We start from the raw sequence: 18,592 nt of genomic DNA on the forward strand, positions 1-18,592 counted from the left end.
GTTCCCTTCAAGCCCAACCCCTGAAAAACAACCCACATTTTAATCCCTCCTTCCACCAAATGATTTGAAGGGGTGGCCCAATACTTTTGGCAATATAGTTTGGATGAGCGAGTTTGGGGTGGAGGAACTTGACTGGTCTGCACAGAGTCCTGACCTCAACCAGATAAAACACCTTTGGGGTGAATTATAGTGGAGACTGCGAGTCAGGCCTTCTCGTCTAACATCAGTGCCTGTCCTCACAAATGCACTTCTGAAATAATGGTCAAACATTCCCAAAGACACACTTCTAAACCTTGTGGATGGCCTTTGAAGAAGAGTTGAAGCTGTTATAGCTGCAAAGGGTGGGCCAACTCAATATTAAACCCTTCAGACTAAAACTGGGATGCCATTAAAGTTCATGTGCGTGTAAAGGTAGGTGTCCCAATACTTTTGATAATATAGTTTTAGGTCAAGAACTTTACTAACATTACTGTCAATATTTGGTAATGAGCATGGTTAATGATGTCATCCAGGATTTATGATTGTTTTTTTACCTTCTAGCAGCTGGGAATCTGTCATTTATATAGACAGGTGCCCCTGCTTTCAGTACTTGCCCCCCCTCCACAGACATGAAAAGTGACAGAGGAGCCGACTATGTGTGTGCAGAGATTCCTTGATCACCCCCTTCCTCTCCTAGCAGCTGCAATAAGCCAATCTATGGGACAGGGGTGGCTCTATGTGAAGATGCAGCTTCGCAGGGGACATTGGGAGATGTAGTCTTGGTGGAGCATTGTACAAGGCAAATGGAATAGCATCAGAACACACAATTTAGGATCTTTTGCTGACTCAGAGGAGGAGAGAGCAGGATTTGCCAGGGGTGTGATACAGTACGGGGAGAGCTAGTGAGTGGACTTTGTTGCAGGGAACTTTCCAGAGAATGAGGAAATAGGACGCTGGAGAGCCATTGCTGTGTGGGCAAGATTTTACCACAGTACAGAGCTGTGACCTGTGTGTGGAGGGATGAAGCCACTGCCAGGATACGGGCTTTGCTGTCCTACAGACCTAAGTGCTACAGTCACCCCAGGCAACCCAGAGTAAGAAGACACCTAATCAGAGGGTCCACTGTTGCTTTGTTGCTGGGTCTGGTTAGTCCAAGTGGAAGGCATCTATACAAAGGCCCTTCTGGACATAGTAGCACAGGTGACCCAGGACATTTACAAAAAACACCTCAAACACCTACCCCTACAAAAGTTAGAAAAGCGCTAGAAATATGGGGACTCAGAATTTCCCATATGATGGGTATTGTCGATCAAGTTGACCTTCGACTCATTCATTAGCCATTGGGTATCCTCTCCCAGAATAAAAAGCCAACATTGACCTCATTAGGAAACCACTCATTTCTCTTGTCACAAAGCATAACACCCCAACCAAGAATACTTGCTAAGGCAAGTGTAACAGCATCTGATTCAAGAACAGAAATTGCCAACAGAAGGAGTGGGGAAAACACAGCAACTAGACAGAAGGAAGAAGATGCTACAGCCAGGGGAAGTGACATGTAGGCAGTCAAATTCAACTGGGAAGTCAGGGCCCTTTATTGTCCTTGAAGCTGATTCTTGAGGAGAGGACACAGGGATGGGGGTAATCCCAGAATTAGTGTCAACTATGGCCTTACAATAAAGTCATAGGACGATTCCTGTCAGTGTTCACATCATTACTGACTTTCCATGGAAATTACAGGCCTGAATGCTTCTAAGACAAGCGAATCCAGTCCACAGAATAAGATTATTATACCCACAGAATAAGATACAAATATATTAGTGGAAGGGATCTAACATTTTTTTACCCGTGAGTCATCAACCCAAAAAAGAGCAGAAAAGAAACAACAAAACAGGGTGGTCTAGGATGGGTCATTGGTAATAAATCAAAAAACCGCAACTTCTAAAATATGATTGTTTATTACATACATAGGGAAAAATTAATAACCAATGGGTATAAAGAGCAAAATACATCACATGTCATAAAAAGGAAAAATGCATTCTTCCATATGTAAATTTCACATGTTACATTGTCAAGTTTAGACAAGTTTCTTGCAACAATTTGTATCAACTCTAAAAATTGTAGAAGAGGTTATAAGATAACATTAAAATTGTGCATAGTGAACCTTTCTTTTTAATTTTTTGGTTTATTTGAAGGAGGCGTTTTCTTCAACCAATATATAAAACGCATTTTGGCACCTCCATAGATTTGTATGTACAGTATATCTATTATAGAAACCCATTTACCTGGCTATTCTATCTTGAGAATGCGTATGTATAGATATGGAAAATATCCCTAGGGACTGGGTAATGCTTTCTGTCCTAGGTGAGTGTTCTGCTTTTATTTCTAGGACTTAATTTTTATATTTTTGCATTATAAAAGCTATACGTATAGGTCATTGTCATATATAGGTAATGATGTCATTGGGTGACTCCATACTTAAGCTATTAATGAAATGTCAGATGGAGGAGCAGGCAGTCAGCGGGGAACCTTCGACGAGGCCAGAGGTCCGGCAGTGTGGCAGGCGGCTTGATTGATGACAGATCTACATCGAGGGACATTGTTTTTTATATTTTAATAGAGGAATTATCGAAAGCCTGTGGAGTGCCTTTATTCGCTTTTTACACTTTTTTGGTGAATGGGTAGGGATACTATAGAAAGGAGGGGCAGGATCTGGGGGCCTCCTTGTTATAGGGGGCTTCCTGACTACCAATTACTGTTTTTTTAATTTTTAAAAAACTTATGACAAAAAATAGGATCATCCAAAAACTTAACATGCCTCTTATCAAATACCTTGGTTTGTCTGCTTTCCAAAAAGGGGTCATTTGGGGGTTGTTTACATGTCCTGGCATTTTTGGGCCTCTGAAAATATGATAGGTAGTTAGGAAATCCTAGGTATTTGAACAGATTTGCATGATGAGTGGTGTGTAAGATCCCAAGGTAATTTAGGGTGCAGGGTTGCCAAGAAAAGGGTACAGAGGTTTTTAGAAAGGCAATATCTTTAGCCAGAATGGATATGTTGAGAATCTCAAGTTTGGAAAAGTTGATAAAGTTAGAGATCGACCCAAAGGACTCAAAGGGGCCATGAGGTTCAGTAAAGAGGTATTTGGGAGTTGTACATAAAACATTATGTCATCCGCATATGCAGCATATTTATACTCATAGGATTCTACCTTAATTCCACATATATTTAGGTTGTGAGGCACCGTAGAGAGAAATGGTTCTAGTGAAAGCGCAAATAAGAGAGCCTTGCCTTGTTCCGTTATGAAGAATGAAGGTCTCGCTCAGGGTACCATTAACATGAATTGGGGCAGAGGGAGAATTATACAAAGCCAAAATTATATGTATCACATTAGGGCCAAAACCCAGACTGGACAGTGTTGCAATCAGGTTTTCCCAGTCCATCCTATTAAATGCTTTTTCTGCATCAATAGATAAGAGGAGGGTGGGCTGGGAAGATCTGTGCACATAGAAAATGAGAGATAGTGTACATCTTGTGATACCCATTTAGGAATCAGGGGCAGAAGCCTATTAGTCAACACCTTAGCATAAATCTTGGCATCAATGTTCAATAAAGAAATTTGTCTGTAGCTCCCACAAAGACCTTTCCTGGACTTAGGTAGAACCATTATATGTGCATGTAATGTTTCTGGTCTCAAGGGGCCTCCCTTTGAAAGTGTATTAGTATAAGCTAATAAGAAGTGGAAAAAGCTTGTCTTGATATGCTCGGTAATAGGCCACCGAGAGGCCATCAGGGCCTTGCCTTTAGCCATGGATTTGAGTGCAGAGCATAATTCAGAGAAGGAAATGTCAAATTTCAGCGCCTTGAGAGCAGAAAGGGAATGCTTAGGGAGATTAGCTTGGTTTAAATTGTCCAAGATCAAGGCACGCCAGGAATCAGCGTCTTCGATAGTTTTATGTACATGATAGAGCTGATGATAAAAAGAGCAGAATTCTTTGGCGATAGCCTTGGTCTCATGAACAATGGAATCCATAGAGGTCTTAATTTTAGCAAAAAACAAAGCAGATTTCTTTTGTTGTAGATCTCGCTAAGTAACGACTAGGTTGTCCCCCCCACTTGTATATTTGCTGGGAGATCAACCGAAATGAGTGTATTTGTTCATTATGATATAAAGATTTTTATTTCTTTACGTTTCTGAGTTAGCATATGTAGAAGAGATGGGGTAAGCATGGTTTATTGGTTCCTTTCAAGATCCTTGGTCTCCTGGAGGAGGACAGACTGGTAAAGAAGTCTCTCTTTTTTTTTTTGCATGAATAAATTTGCCACGTATATGAGCTTTATGGGCTTCCCATATCATGCTTGGTGAAGTGCCAGCAATTGTATTTTCAGCAAAATAGAGGGGCAGTTCTTGGCGATCTGTTTTCTATCCACAAGATCCAGTAATAGAGAATCATTCAGTTTCCAATTGTTGGATTTTAGGGGAAGCGGAGGTATTGTAAGTTGGGTGGTAATGGGTGCGTGATCTGAGAGGGTATATACCTCAATTTTAGCCTGGGATAAGTGTTTTAAGTGGTAGTGGTCTATTAGGATATACAGTGGCGTATTTAGGTTTTGTGCTGCCCTAGGCCTGACTAAACTTGTGCACCCCCTAATTTAAATATGGCCCACCTCTTCCTGTTTCTGACCCATTCTGTCATCTGTAAACCACAGACCATAGCCTCATCAGTTCCCATAAGTTCAGCCTCATCAGTGCAGTCTTATCAGTGCCGCCTTATTATTGCCTATCAGTGCAGCATATCAGTGGCCATCAGTACAGCCCCATAAGTGGCCACCAGTGCAGCTTATCAGTGCCCATTAGTGCAGCCTAAGATATCTAGACTTGTGTTTGCTGCCACTGATTGTAATTATAGGAATATTTCACTTATTTGTATAATGACTAGGAAGTCCATAGTCATTATACAAAAAAGCAGCTTTTTTGCTGCCCCCCTGCAAAGTGCCGCCCTAGGCCTGGGCCTTGTTGGCCTAGGCCAAGATACAGCACTGGCTATACCCAACCCTGATCATCCCTTTTTCTGTAAGGGTTCAACATTCTTTTTTATCACCAATTATCTCTTTTTCCAATGCTCTTTCATACAGTATTTAGGAGTGTTTTTTTTTTTTTCTCAGGTGGAGTCTGTAACCTGCCCCCCAAAAAGGGTCCATGTAAGGCACACATAGAGGTCTTTTACTATGATAAGGAGACAGACACTTGCAGAACCTTCATCTATGGTGGTTGTAAAGGAAATGGAAACAATTTTCCCACTAAGGAAGATTGCGAGAAAACCTGCAAAACAGGTATCTTTTCTGTTCATCATTCTACATTGTTCAGTATAGATTTATTAGTTATACATTATTGGTGGATCCAGGCAAGATGCCACTTTCTGTAAACAAATCTTGATATTATAACATAATATCTTTTTTTTATTGCTATTCAATATTTAAGTGTTTTCATTTCTTTTTCCAGCTTAAGGCCTCATGCACACGGGGCGTTGCTGCAAAGCTAGTTCTGATGCTGGAAAAAGCAGCTGGAAAAACGTAGATTCAGTAGCCTTTTCCATTTGCATTATTGCACTTTTTGCCACGTCGCTTTTAGCAGTGTTTTTTTCTGCCTCCATTCAAAATCAATGGTTCCCTATGGGAGCCTATTGATTTGAATGGAAGTCGCACCGCAAGTCGGATCAGGATCCACGCCAAAATGGGAAAAAACGGCGTGGGGGTCCCCCCCAAAATCCATGCCAGACCCTTATCCGAGCATGCAGCCCAGCAGGCAAGGAAAGGGGAGGGGACGAGCGAGCGGAAGAGCGGACAGCAAAAGAGCAGAAGAGCGGAGGGGGAGAAGTACAGAGTGGAGAAGACCGGATGAAGATTTTAAATAAACTTTCCAAAACGTCTTCTGTCGTTATTCACATCCACTGCCTTTTATGGGGTGAATGGGTAGGGGTACAGTGTACCCCATATCCATTCACATAGGGAGGGGGTCCGGGATCTGGGGGGCCCCCTTGTTCAAGGGGGCTTCCAGATACCGATAAGCCCCCTGCCCACAGACCCCCACAACCACCGGCCAGGGTTGTGGGGATGAGGCGCTTGTCCTCATCAACATGGGGCAAGGTGCTTTGGGGTGGGGGGGGGTGCAGAGCCCCCCCTGCCCCAAAGCACCAACACCCCCCCATGTTGAGGGCATGTTGCCTGGTGTGGTCCAGGGGGGGTGGGGGCCGCTCGCTCGTCCCCTCCCCTTTCCTTGCCTGCCGGGCTGCATGCTCAGATAAGGGCCTGGTTTGGAACCTGGGGGGGACCCCCACGCCGTTTTTTCCCATTTTGGCGTGGAGTTCCCCCTCAAGATTCTCATCCTGATCCGACTTGCGGTGCAACTTCCATTCAAATCAATAGGCTCCCATAGGGAACCATTGATTTTGAAAGGAAGAAAAAACATATAACGTGGCTTAACGCACATTAAGCAACGTTATAGCAACGTTATTCAGCCTTTAGCAGCATCAGACGTTTTTACAGCTGTAACGCTGGTCCTCAGAACGCGCAGCCCGGGGGTTCTTCTTGCAGCTTAAAAACGCCTAGGCCACTTACAGCTCAAAAATGTCTGTGTGTGCATGAGGCCATAGAATAACATGGAGGGGCGTTTTTGAGCTGCAAAAAAAAAAACGTCTGACGCTGCTTACAGCGGCTGTAAAAACGCCCCATGTGCATGGGGCCTTAATCTGTGTCTTGCCTAAAAAATGGGTTCTTGTAGGGGCCACATGACACGCTATTACTGTGGGTGGGACCTGCTCGCCCTGCATGCTGGGGGTACCTTTCACAGGGCACATGCTCATCAAATGCCCGGAACCAGGTGGAGACTGCCATGGTCCATAAAGACATGGATGAGAATGTTTGGGGTGGAGGAACTTGACTAGCCTGCACAGTCACTAGTCCTGACCTCAACCTGATAGAACACTTTTGGGATGAATTAGAGTGGAGACTGTGGCCAGGCCTTCTCTCCAACATCAGTGCCTTACCTCACAAATGCCCTTCTGGAAGAATGGTCATACATTCCCATAGACACACTCCTGAACCTTGTGGACAGCCTTTACAGAAGAGTTGAAGTTGTTATTGCTGCAAAGGGTGAGCCAACTCAATAATAAACTAAGATAAAGGACTAAGACTGGGATGCCATTAAAGTTCATGTGTGTGCAAAGGCAGGCGTCCCAATACTTTTGGTAATATAGTGTATGTTGCATTAGGAGGGACTTACTGAGCCTACACCCACTCCCCCAGTCCAGCATAAGTCTATTGCTGAATGGTGAGCATCAGGTGCGCTAATCTATTGGCAAATCATTATTATATATGAATAAATAATTGAATCAACAAAAATATTGATCAATAGGTGAATACAATTTAAGGAGGACCAAGTCCTCTGAAACAAAAAAAGTCCAAAAACCCAGGTGGTAAATGAAATGTGCTCAACAAAGTGAACGAAAAATACAAAAACAAAATCAATGGTGAATCAAGACAGTCAGTCCTTAAATTAATAAAAAGTCCATTTAAATCCAACATGCATGTGATATGTCTCCAAGGTGCAAAACTTCAAACGCAATGGATGAGTGCAGCGAAGACCTCCACCGTGAGTGAATAAGCCCCTTACCAGATGGGATAATACAAGGGCGTGTGTATTATCCGATCCAATGATGATATAGCCCAGGGAAAGTAAGAAAAGGTTCCCACAAACTTCTCCCACTGTAGGGGGGAGTAGGTCAGCCTCTTACCAGAACGATAGTAAATCTGTGCAAGAAAATCCGCCTGTGTGGAATACCTCTTCTATTGCCTCCAGGTCTTAGGATCTGTAATGCTCTGGATGCTATGACGAATCTCCCCGGTATAAAATAGAAACCGCTGATAGTGTAAAACCTTTCAACCAATTTTTATTTAAATAAAGTGTCACACTTACAATACGTCGGCTTGAAATGTTGCAAAAGCGGTGTGAATACCTGAGATGTCAGTTAAGAAGCTGCGGCCACCTGCAGCGCGGTCCGCAGCGATGGATCGTGACGTTGCGCCGCTCCTCTCTGACGCGTTTCCTCCTACGACGGACGTCGACTGAGACAGGAGATTGCATGCAACGTCACTTCCGCCCTTATATTGAACATTGTAAGAACCTCTTCCGGTGTCTGCAAAGCAAGTACTGCTAGGTTGTAAGTTAAATTTAATAATAAAACTTCATACCAACAGTTCGGATGTGCAGATGTGCTGAATTCTGGCGTAAAAATCTACTAATTAAAAATAATAATGCCAATAAAATCTAAAACAAGAATTAAAAACGGCACTAATAGACATCCGGAAGTGAATCTTCATAAATATACCTCCGATGTTGGTACACAAATACATAATAAAATCTTATTAGAATCTATCAACACGGAATGAATATTTGAAAAATTAATGAAACAAACATACATATATCTAATACCCAAAGGAATCTTCCAGACCAACTCCATCTGGGTGTACAATGCAACCCATGGAGTGGAGGTATATCTATTATGTATGATAAATAATTGTCAAGACAATAAAAAACTATAAATTACATATTTTAAAATCATTTAAAATACCATCTCTAATTTGTATATCAAAGGTGATTGCTAAAAGAGGAAAAAAAAAGGGGGACAGAGGAAAAGGACTTAGATTAACCATTATTTAGAAATGAATTAATGTCCCATTCAACGTTATGTCCGAGGGGGCGGAGCATCTGAGCTCATAAATTCAGAAGGTTTCCCTTCTGGATATTGACCTCTTAAGATTGCTACCACGCCAATGCGCATTGTATTTTTCAATTACAATCACCTCAAGATCTGCATGGTTCTTATTGTGATATAATAATGATTTGCCAATAGATTAGCGCACCTGATACTCACCATTCAGCTTATAACTTATTTTCTACGGTAGCAGCTTTTCTATATTTTTTCAGCGCACTTTTTTTCTTATCACACAGCATACGTCTATTACCTCACTCCCAGTCCCAGTAACATAATGGGGTCTCGCTGAGCACATAGCACTGACTTCATGTGTGTTTAATAATTCCTTCCTTCCTGTCCCTTGTGACCAGGCCATAGATCCAGTAACGTGCATTTGAATCAAGTTGCTATTAAATACTGACCGCTAGGGAGGCAGCCGGTCAATGACCCCACTCGATACCGGAGGACCTGTCACCTTACAAGGTACCATGCCTAATGACTGCTTGCTTGGTGTCTTGAACTTGTACTTGGTAACTACACTCCTTCTCCTTTTCTTACCGAGTTTACTCTTTTGTGGTGATGTTACTTCATACCTCTTTGTGCTTTACAGACCCTGGTTCTTTAGATATGCCAGAACCAACATACACCCCTTTGAATAACTTTAGAGCAGGCTCAAAATAGTTAATGTAACGTAGGGTACCCTCTAAGGAACCGCAAGTAGAATGGGATCCCCCACCCTGCACAGCCATTTTCACATTCACTCCAGAGTAAGAGAACAGTCTGTGAGTTTTATTGAGTTTTACTGGGGGTAATAAACTTGGATAGGGATGAGAGTTTATGGGATGCCCACTTGACTTCAGACAAACTTCAGGGACAACTTCTCATATATACAGTCTCTATATGCAGCTCCTCTTCTTTCTCCAGCATACTCTTGCTTGCAGAACCCAGCTATATATCACTAAAAAGATATGTAGCAATGGCACATTGAAGGCAGGGACTCGCAGCCCCTATACTTGTAGAACGTTGGAGTGACACAGCTAACACATTTCCAGAACTTCCTTCTGTGGTCACTGAACCCAACACCACCTCTTCAGGCACTGCCAACTCACCTGGCTGTAGATGCCACTTTCACTAGCCCTCCTGGCTAACTTCTCCGCAGTCCTCCAGACTGACACTCTCTTCACAGTCCTCCCAGACTTAAAGAGGAAGTAAACCCTCCTCGGACACTTTTACCTATAGGAAGCCTATGATAAGGCTTACCTATAGGTACTGTAAATATCTCCTAAACATGTACCGTTTAGGAGATATTTACCTTACATGCATCCAGTGACATCACTAAAGAATGCGCTCTGAAGGAACGGCCGCTAGTGCCGTTTCTTCAGAGTCCCGTGCCATGACTGCCGCCTCCCGCGCGCCTGCGCTGGAGTGACGTCACCGCGGCTCCGGCCAATCAGATGGCCGGATGCCGCGAACCCGGTCATACAGGTAAGCGGACGGCACGGCGGGGGCTTGTTCTAAGGTAAGTATTGCATAATGAGCTAGTATGCGATGCATACTAGCTCATTATGTGTTTCTCTTACAGGTTACCAAAAAAAAAAAAAAAAAAACTTTGTACGGGTTTACAACCTCTTTAACACTCACCAGCCCATCCAGCGGGCTGACTTCTCAGGAGATCTCCAGAACTTGCTGACCTGCTCTTGCTGTCCTCTCACTTGCTCGTGTGGCTCCAGGATAGGATTCCTCCATATGTCATAGAGGGTCCCTCCAGCACACAAACCCCAGGCCCGAAGTAAACCCGCCCCCCAAACAGCTTGTCCTATATTCCATCCGCTACATCTAGAACCTTCTCCAAGGTTCTAGAAAACAGGGGGAGTCACCAGAAAAGCTGTCTGCTGAGTCATCCAACCTCCCTGAGCCACTCAACCCTGACCCACATTCATCCCAGGCCTAACTCTCAGCCAAACCAATTTACCTACACTAACAGCTAACTATATACACACTAGCTAGAATGTACTACAGTAACTTTATTGAACAAGTTGCAGCATAGCAGTTTAATATGAACAAAGTTCTTGTCCCTACTCAAACTACAGTTGCGTGGCTGCCCAGACATACCTCCATGAGGTGGTAGTCCAGGCTGGTATTCCCCATGACTTGGATGTCTTCTGAAGATCCTGGTGCTTTCAGCAGACTACAAGGCACAGCAATTCCAGTACCACAAACTGATGCAAGAGCCGATAAAGAGCCCTGGACCTCAGCTTTCCCCTTTTTTTTATACCACAGATGGGCTGGCTGGGGCCAAAAAGCCCAGGAAACTGAGCACATATAACTACCCTACCCTTGGCTTGAGCCAGCTGCTAACTTATTAAGTATAACATATTACAATATGTTACAATATACAGTATATAAAAAATGTGTGTTAACTAAACCCCTGTTTTAACCGTACATTGTTAAACAGGTTAATTCGGTTTGTTAGCAGACTGGTCGGTGAGTATAATTTACTAAGGGCCGGTTGTTCTCACGCACCTCTTTCAAAACCCCAAATCCTTTTTCCCTATTTTTCATATACAGGGATGGAGACGCAGAGCCTTACCCGGCTTGTGTCTCATTTAAAGTTTCAAAACTGCCTTTATTCTACAAACATATTCCAACCTGCCTACAATTACTTTGATAAGAAGATGGGAACCTGTAAGCTCTTCATCCATGGTGGTTGTAAAGGAAATTTAAACTTTTTTCTTTACTAGGAAAGCCTGAAAAGGCATTCGCAAACCAGATCATTTTTTCTTTGTAGGATCAGTGTATGTTGCTCAATATTGATTCATGAGTGTTGTATCGATCCCTGATGGTCCTTTTTAGTAAGGTTCCAGCACTCATATTTATCTCCAATTTTCTTTTCACTTGCTGTTCAATATTTAGGTGTTGTTTTTTTCCAGTAGGAGTCTGTGACTTGCCTCTTCAACCTGGTCCATGTAATGGATACATGCCACGTTATTACTATGATACACAGACAGGCACTTGCCGGACTTTTATCTATGGTGGTTGTGAAGGAAATCAAAACAATTTTGTTACTGAGGAAGCCTGCAAGAACACCTGCAAACCAGGTATATTTTCTCTTCACCATTCTACATTGCTCAATATTATTGATTTATTAGTTATTCATTATTGGTAGATTCAGGCAAAATGACACTTTTCTATAAAGTCTTTATGATAACCTCCCTGGCGGAATGATTCTTTCCGATTTTAGGTGTTGAAAGCGGTACAATTATTTTGCTAGTAATTCTTAAGGACGAGCAGCCCAAACCAATTATTTACATATGATATTTTTTTTTACTGTGCGTTCTTTTTTATAACATCTCGGGTATGACAAAGTTTGAAACACAAAATCAAAAATTATAATATAATAAATAACTATAAATAAGTTAAAGAGTACATACATATGTTTTATATATATATATATATATATATATATATATATATATATATATATATACACACGTATACATATGTTATATATATATATATAGATATACATATCTATATCTATATATATATATATATATATATATATATATATATACATATACTGTGCATATATACTGTGTGTATGTATATATATATATATATATATATATATATATGTGTGTGTGTGTATATATATATATATATATATATATATAGTACAGTAAGACTGCAGGAAAGGGCACTGGGGGGCAAACTAATATCAGTTTATTTTATTTTGCAATGAAATCAGTGTGCTTGTGTGTATAACTTTTCAAATTTGCTGCCGGTTCAACCCCCTGCGAGCGTCACTTCGCAGGAGACGGAAGTCGGGGCTCTACAGCATTGGGCGGAAGATCCGGCCGCGGTATGCCGAAGGGACACATCGCTGGATACCGGTGACAAGGTAAGTAACCCTCTACAAGGATCCATCAATGCTCCCTGGCGGTACTGGCGGCACCCCGAGTGTGGCTCGGGGTTACCGCTTGTGGCAGTGAAATCCCACCCCGAGCCACGCTCGGGAATACTGCCAGGGAGGTTAATAAGTCTTAATGCTATAACAAATTATTATTTCTTTTTTTTGCTATTCGATACTTAAGTGTTTTCATTTTTTTCCAGCTAAAGTCTGAGATTTGCCTTAAAAAAGTGGGTCTGTGTGGTGGCCACACACCATGCTATTACTGTGGGGGGGGTGTCTATTCGCCCAGTACCCTGGGGGTACTTTTCATGCGGAATATGCTCAACAATGTCAGAGACTGCAGTCATGTGAAGAATCTAATATTAGGCAGTTCCCTGACTTAGAGATGAGCTTTCACTTTGTGCAGTAAAAATACAGAGTCCCTCTGGAAAGGGACTTCCCCCATGTCACTACACACTTGGTATATGTTGCATTAGAAGGGACATGATGAGCCCACTCCACCAGTCCAGTGTACCTCTGTTACCTCACTTCCAGTAACAAAATTGGGGTCCCACTGAGCACATAGCACGGGCCTCATGTATGTTCATTAATTCCTTCCTTCCCATACCTTGTGGCCAGGCCATAGATCTCTGTAATGTGGGTACAGATGCAGTTGCTATTGGATACTGACTGCTAGTAAGGCATCAGGGCATGACTCCACTCAATACCGGAGAACCTGCCACCTTATAAGGTAACATGCCTAATGACTACTTGCTTGGTGTCTTGAACTTGTACTTAGTTACTCTTGGTAACTACACTCCTATTTTATTACAGAGTTTACTCTTTTGTGGTGGTGTTAATTCATACCCCTTTGTGCCTTACAGACCCTGGTTCCTTAGAAATTCCAGAACCAATATGCACCCCTTGGAATAGCTTCAGACCAGGCTCAGAATGGTCATTGTAACTGTACTGAGCAAGCTGCAGCATAAAAATTCAATATGGATAATGTTCTTGTTCTTATTCTAACTACAGTTGTGTGGCTGCCCAGGCATACCTCCATGACATAGTAGTCCATGCTAGTATTCCCCATGACTTGGATGTCTTTTCAAAGATCCCTGTGCCTTCAACCGACTACAAGGGCGGCAGTCCCAGTACCATGAACAGATCCAAGCGCTGACCAAGAGCCTGGACTTACTGACCAAGCTTAAGTGCGAGGTCACAGGCATAAAGGTGAGGCACCCAACTGAAGGGGGGGAGCACAGAGATTGGAGGTGAAATCAAGTTTGCTCATGACCATATTTGAGAACTGGTGATTGGGATTTATTCTCCATACAGAGGAGCATACTTTGTTTGGACCAGGGCCGGTACAAGGGGTGGGCGAGAGGCCGGCTGCCCTGGGCGGAGTATGGGAGGAGTGTGGGAGGGGGCGCCAAAACACTGAAGAATCACCTTTATTCTAAGCTCCTGTGTTGCTAAAACATGTCCAAAATCAGAGCCAACAATGCGCCCATATCTTCTGCAGGCTTCCCGCCCCTTGCTGGAAAGGAGAGGAACACTCTCCTGGGCACAGGTTTCGTACAGGCTGGCTGGATGGATCGGGACCGTGAGAGCTCCTGTACAGGTGGGCGGAGCTAGCAGAGCACACTACACTGCAGCCTCGATCACTGTTTTCTGCTCAACAGACATCGGAGCTCTCCTCTCCTCTCCTCCTCAAGCTGAAGATAAGAGACAGATAGCAGACTGCATTTCCTCCTCCTGTGAGTCCCGATCTGTCCTGTCCTGTTTTACTGTGCAATGCTGTGCTGTAAACCTGTACTGACCCTTGCAGTGCAGGTTTACTAAAGAGAAAGTAAAATGTTTTGACTAGGTTAGGAATATAATGGGACTTTTCAGGCTCCACATACTGTAGATGTTATCCACATACACACTTTATCTTAATGAAAATCCTGCCTTTTAATAAGATAAAGTGTGTATGTGGAATACATCTACAGTTTGTAGAGCCTGAAAAGTCCCATTATATTCCTAACCTATTCAAAGATTGATCATAAACAAGTGATATATTGCAGCCCAACTCCAGCAAAGTGAAACAGTCCATCCTTGCAGTGCTGGAGGATATCACCTCATGTATACTTTCTCCAGCCAGCTACAGTGCTCTCCTCTACCACCCAAAGTCTCATCACATACCATACAGGAACATTAACCCTGTATGGTATGATGAGGCTGGAGTGTGACCCAGTCAGTCACAGTTTACCCAGGAGCTCCCGAGGACCAGTCACAGCACTGGAGAGAGCCTACTGGAGCAAGGAGTAAGGTAAAGCTGGGTACACATGAAACAAAATTTGTTCGGCTCAGCAGGGACCAGCTGAATTTTGATCTATGTGTGGCCTTGCCTGTTAGAAGCTGCCTGTCAGAATGGGAGCTTCTGTAGAATGGGAGCTTGCTGGAAAACCTTGTTCGATCAGCATTGCAGCCAATCGGCTGTAATGCTGATCAGTGTATTCTGAAAGAGAAGAGTCCCCAGCGTCAGAATACGTCTCGTGGAGGGGATTTCTTCATCCACCTCTTGTATGGATGAATCTGTAAGTGTTTTTTTTCAATTCAGCCCACTGGCTAAACCAAAAAAAAAAAAACTATGCATGTGTGCCAGTTTAAGTGCCGAATCACACTATTGCAATGCCAGACATCGCATGTGATTTGCACAACATTGTGGTGCAGATCACATGCGATGTCTGTGCAATGTGATTTCAGCCATACAAACTTTTTGGCTGAAATTGCATCCTATTTGCACAAGAATGGAGCAGGGCCCTTTTTTTGGTTCGCACTGGAATCGGATTGCATGGGTGTTCACACCTATGGGATCCAATTCCTGCACCATTTCACAGTTTGAACTGCGATCTGCGAACCAATCTGAAAGTGTCATCATTACCTTTACATTGACACCCCCCAGAGATTTGCAGATCTCAGTGTAAACCACTGTGCGATTCTGGTGCAATGCGGGAACCGGCACTGAATAGCAGGGTTTCCCGCATCACACCAGTGTGAACCGGGACTAAGTGGTTTTACCCTAATCCACTGCTCCTAGAATAAAAAAGTCCCATACACACAATGAGAATATCAAACCATTTTTTTTTTTTTTACATGCTAGTTTTAGGAATATACTGGGACTTTTCAGGCCCCATTGTAAGGGTTGATTTTTGTTTTTTGTTTTCCTCAAGTTGGGATTTAAACGTTTATTATGAAAAAAATTCAGGGAAGACATTTGAGTTAGACAGGTACATTAGTTGGTGGTTTAATGTATATATTGAGTGTTTGTATGTATGTATTCATGCATATATGAAATGCCTCATAGGGGTAAATTATTCAGTCCTGACCTTAGCACTCTATACATAGGTGTAATTATCAAGTGTGGTTATCAGGCATGGGTAAAATGATTGGTCATGCACAACCCAGGGGGGGGGGGGGGGGGCGCAGTTTTGCACGTTCGCCCTGGGCACTGGATGACCTTGTCCCAGCACTGGTTTGGACACTTATAATTTGCATATCAGGCATAAGGAATTGTACACCAATTCACTACGTCACTTTGCATGATTTACAGTATATGTGTTTGAATATTCATTGTATAGCTATATTGCATATAGAGAAAAGTTTTTCCCAGGGGCCAATCAATATTAAAGACGGCCCTGGTTTCAGTAAGGTTTCAACAATTATATTTGTCACCAATTATTTTTTCCATTGTTGTTCAATATTTAGGTATTGTTTTTTTTTTTTTTCCAGATGGAGTCTGTGACTTGCCTCCAAAACCTGGTCCATGTAATGGGTACATGCCACGCTATTACTATGATACAGAGATGGGCATTTGCCGGACTTTCATCTATGGGGGTTGTGAAGGAAACGAAAACAATTTTGTTACTGAAGAAGCCTGCAAGAACACCTGCAAACTAGGTATCTTTTCTGTTCATCATTCTACATTGCTCAATATTAATTCATTAGTTATTCATTATTGGTAGATCCAGGCAACAATGACACTTTATATGAAGTCTTTCTGTAAACAAATCTTGATGATATCATATAATATATTTTTTTCATTGCTATACGATATTTAGGTGTTTTATTTTTTTTTTTCAAATTCTAGTCTGTAACTTGCCTAAAATAGTGGGCCCATGTAGGGGACACACACCATGCTATTACTGTGGATGAGGCCTACTCGCACTGCACACGGGGGGGGGTACTTTTCACGTGCAGTATGCCCATCAATACCCCGGATCAGGCGGAGACTGTGGTCATGTGAAGACTCTAACATTAAGACAGTTCATTGAGATGAGCTTTCACTGTGTGCAGTAAAAATACAGAGTTCCTCTGAAAATTGCTGTCCCTTATCACTACACACTTTAGCTTGGTAGATGTTGCATTAGTAGGGACATGCAAAGGCCTGCGTGCACTCCGTCAGTCCAGCGTACCTCTGTTACCTCACTCCCAGTAACAGAATGGGGTCCTGCTGAGCACATAGGTGGGACCTTATGCTCATTAACTCCTTCCTCCCAGTAGCTTATGACTAGTGATGAGCCGAACACCCCCCGGTTCAGTTCACACCAGAACACCGCGAACAGAGAAAAAGTTTGTTTGAACAAATAAACCCCATTAAAGTCTACGGGACTTGAACCTTGAAAATCAAACGGCCTCATTTTGAAGGCTTAAATGCAAGTTATTGCCCCAAAAAAGTGTATGGGGGTCAGGGTACTGACTTGGGGAACATGTAGCAATAAAAATTTTTTTAAAAAAAATTATCATTTTTAAAGGAGAACTGATTTTAATGAGGCTTAAAGTGAAACTATAAAAATGAAAAATTCCTTCAAATATCGTGCCTGGGGGGTCCCCTAAATGTGCCTGTAAAGTAGTGCATCTCTACTATATATGTAGCCTGCTGCAGCAATACTGACATTTCTAAAGCAAAAAATGTCATATACAAATATACATACAAATTTCAAATCGCATGTACTTGTCAATCGGGTGCAGAAAAATTGGGCCTTGTTTGTTGGTGGTGCCTGAGCACCGTAACCCCTCGCAGTTACTCTTGCTGGGCTCAGGAACGGGTCCTGCTGCTAAAAAATCCATACAAATTTGAAATCGCATGTACTTGTTATACAGGTGCTAAAAATTGGGCCTTTGCTGTTGGTGGTGACTGAACACCATAAGCAAGCCCTCGCAGTTACTCTTGCTGGGTGCAGGAGCGGGACCTGCTGGTAAGAATTCCATACAAATTTGAAATTGCACGTGCTATATAGGTGCCCAAAATTGGGCCTTTGCTGTTGGTGGTGCCTGAACCCTGTAACCAGAGCCTTGCAGTTACTCTTGCTTTGTGCAGGAATGGGACCTGCTGGTAAGAATTCCATACAACTTTGAAATTGCATGTGCTATACAAGTGCCAAAAATTGAGCCTGCCTTTGCTGTTGGTGGTGCCTGAACACCGTAACCAAGGCCTCGCAGTTACTCTTGCTGGGTGCAGGAATGGGACCTGCTGGTAAGAATTCCATGCAAATTTGAAATTGCATGTACTACGCAGGTGCCAAAAATTGGGCCTTTGGTGTTGGTGGTGCCTGAACACCATAACCCCTCACAGTTAGCAGGGCACAGGGACTGGGCCTGCTGTTAAAAATGACATACAACATTTCAATTTTATGCACCTGTCATGCAAGTTCAATAAAAATTAGGCCTTGGGGGGTTGGTAGTGACCTAAACCAAAAACATTGTTGAAAGCTAGCAGAATAAATGTAAAGGAATAGGATAGGCAGCATATGCAGTCTTCAAGGGATGGCAGACCCCTAGCAAATTCAATCAGTTACATCAGCATCAGGGGCCTGATAGCTCTTGTTGACCCAAATCTGTGGATAGACGCACTCTTTTGTCCATCACAAAGCACTGAACGTCCGTTCGGAAAGCACGCTGGAAGCAGGACAGGCCAGTAGCTCCATT

The 18,592-nt window shown here is 42.8% G+C and overlaps 1 protein-coding gene across 1 annotated transcript in view; it reads left to right on the forward strand.

Annotated features, from left to right (window-relative positions):
• LOC309555995 (carboxypeptidase inhibitor SmCI-like) overlaps window positions 1-18,592 on the forward strand; it is a 232,730-nt gene that overhangs the window by 195,652 nt on the left and 18,486 nt on the right. Inside the window, exons 2-4 of the mRNA XM_082258248.1 lie at window positions 5,144-5,311; window positions 11,661-11,828; window positions 16,397-16,564. Of these exons, the coding sequence (XP_082114374.1) occupies window positions 5,144-5,311; window positions 11,661-11,828; window positions 16,397-16,564 (504 nt within the window). The remainder of the gene's footprint in view (window positions 1-5,143; window positions 5,312-11,660; window positions 11,829-16,396; window positions 16,565-18,592) is intronic.

This window comes from Pelophylax lessonae, assembly GCF_965119305.1.
Source record: "Pelophylax lessonae genome assembly, chromosome: 5".
NCBI lineage: Eukaryota > Metazoa > Chordata > Amphibia > Anura > Ranidae > Pelophylax > Pelophylax lessonae.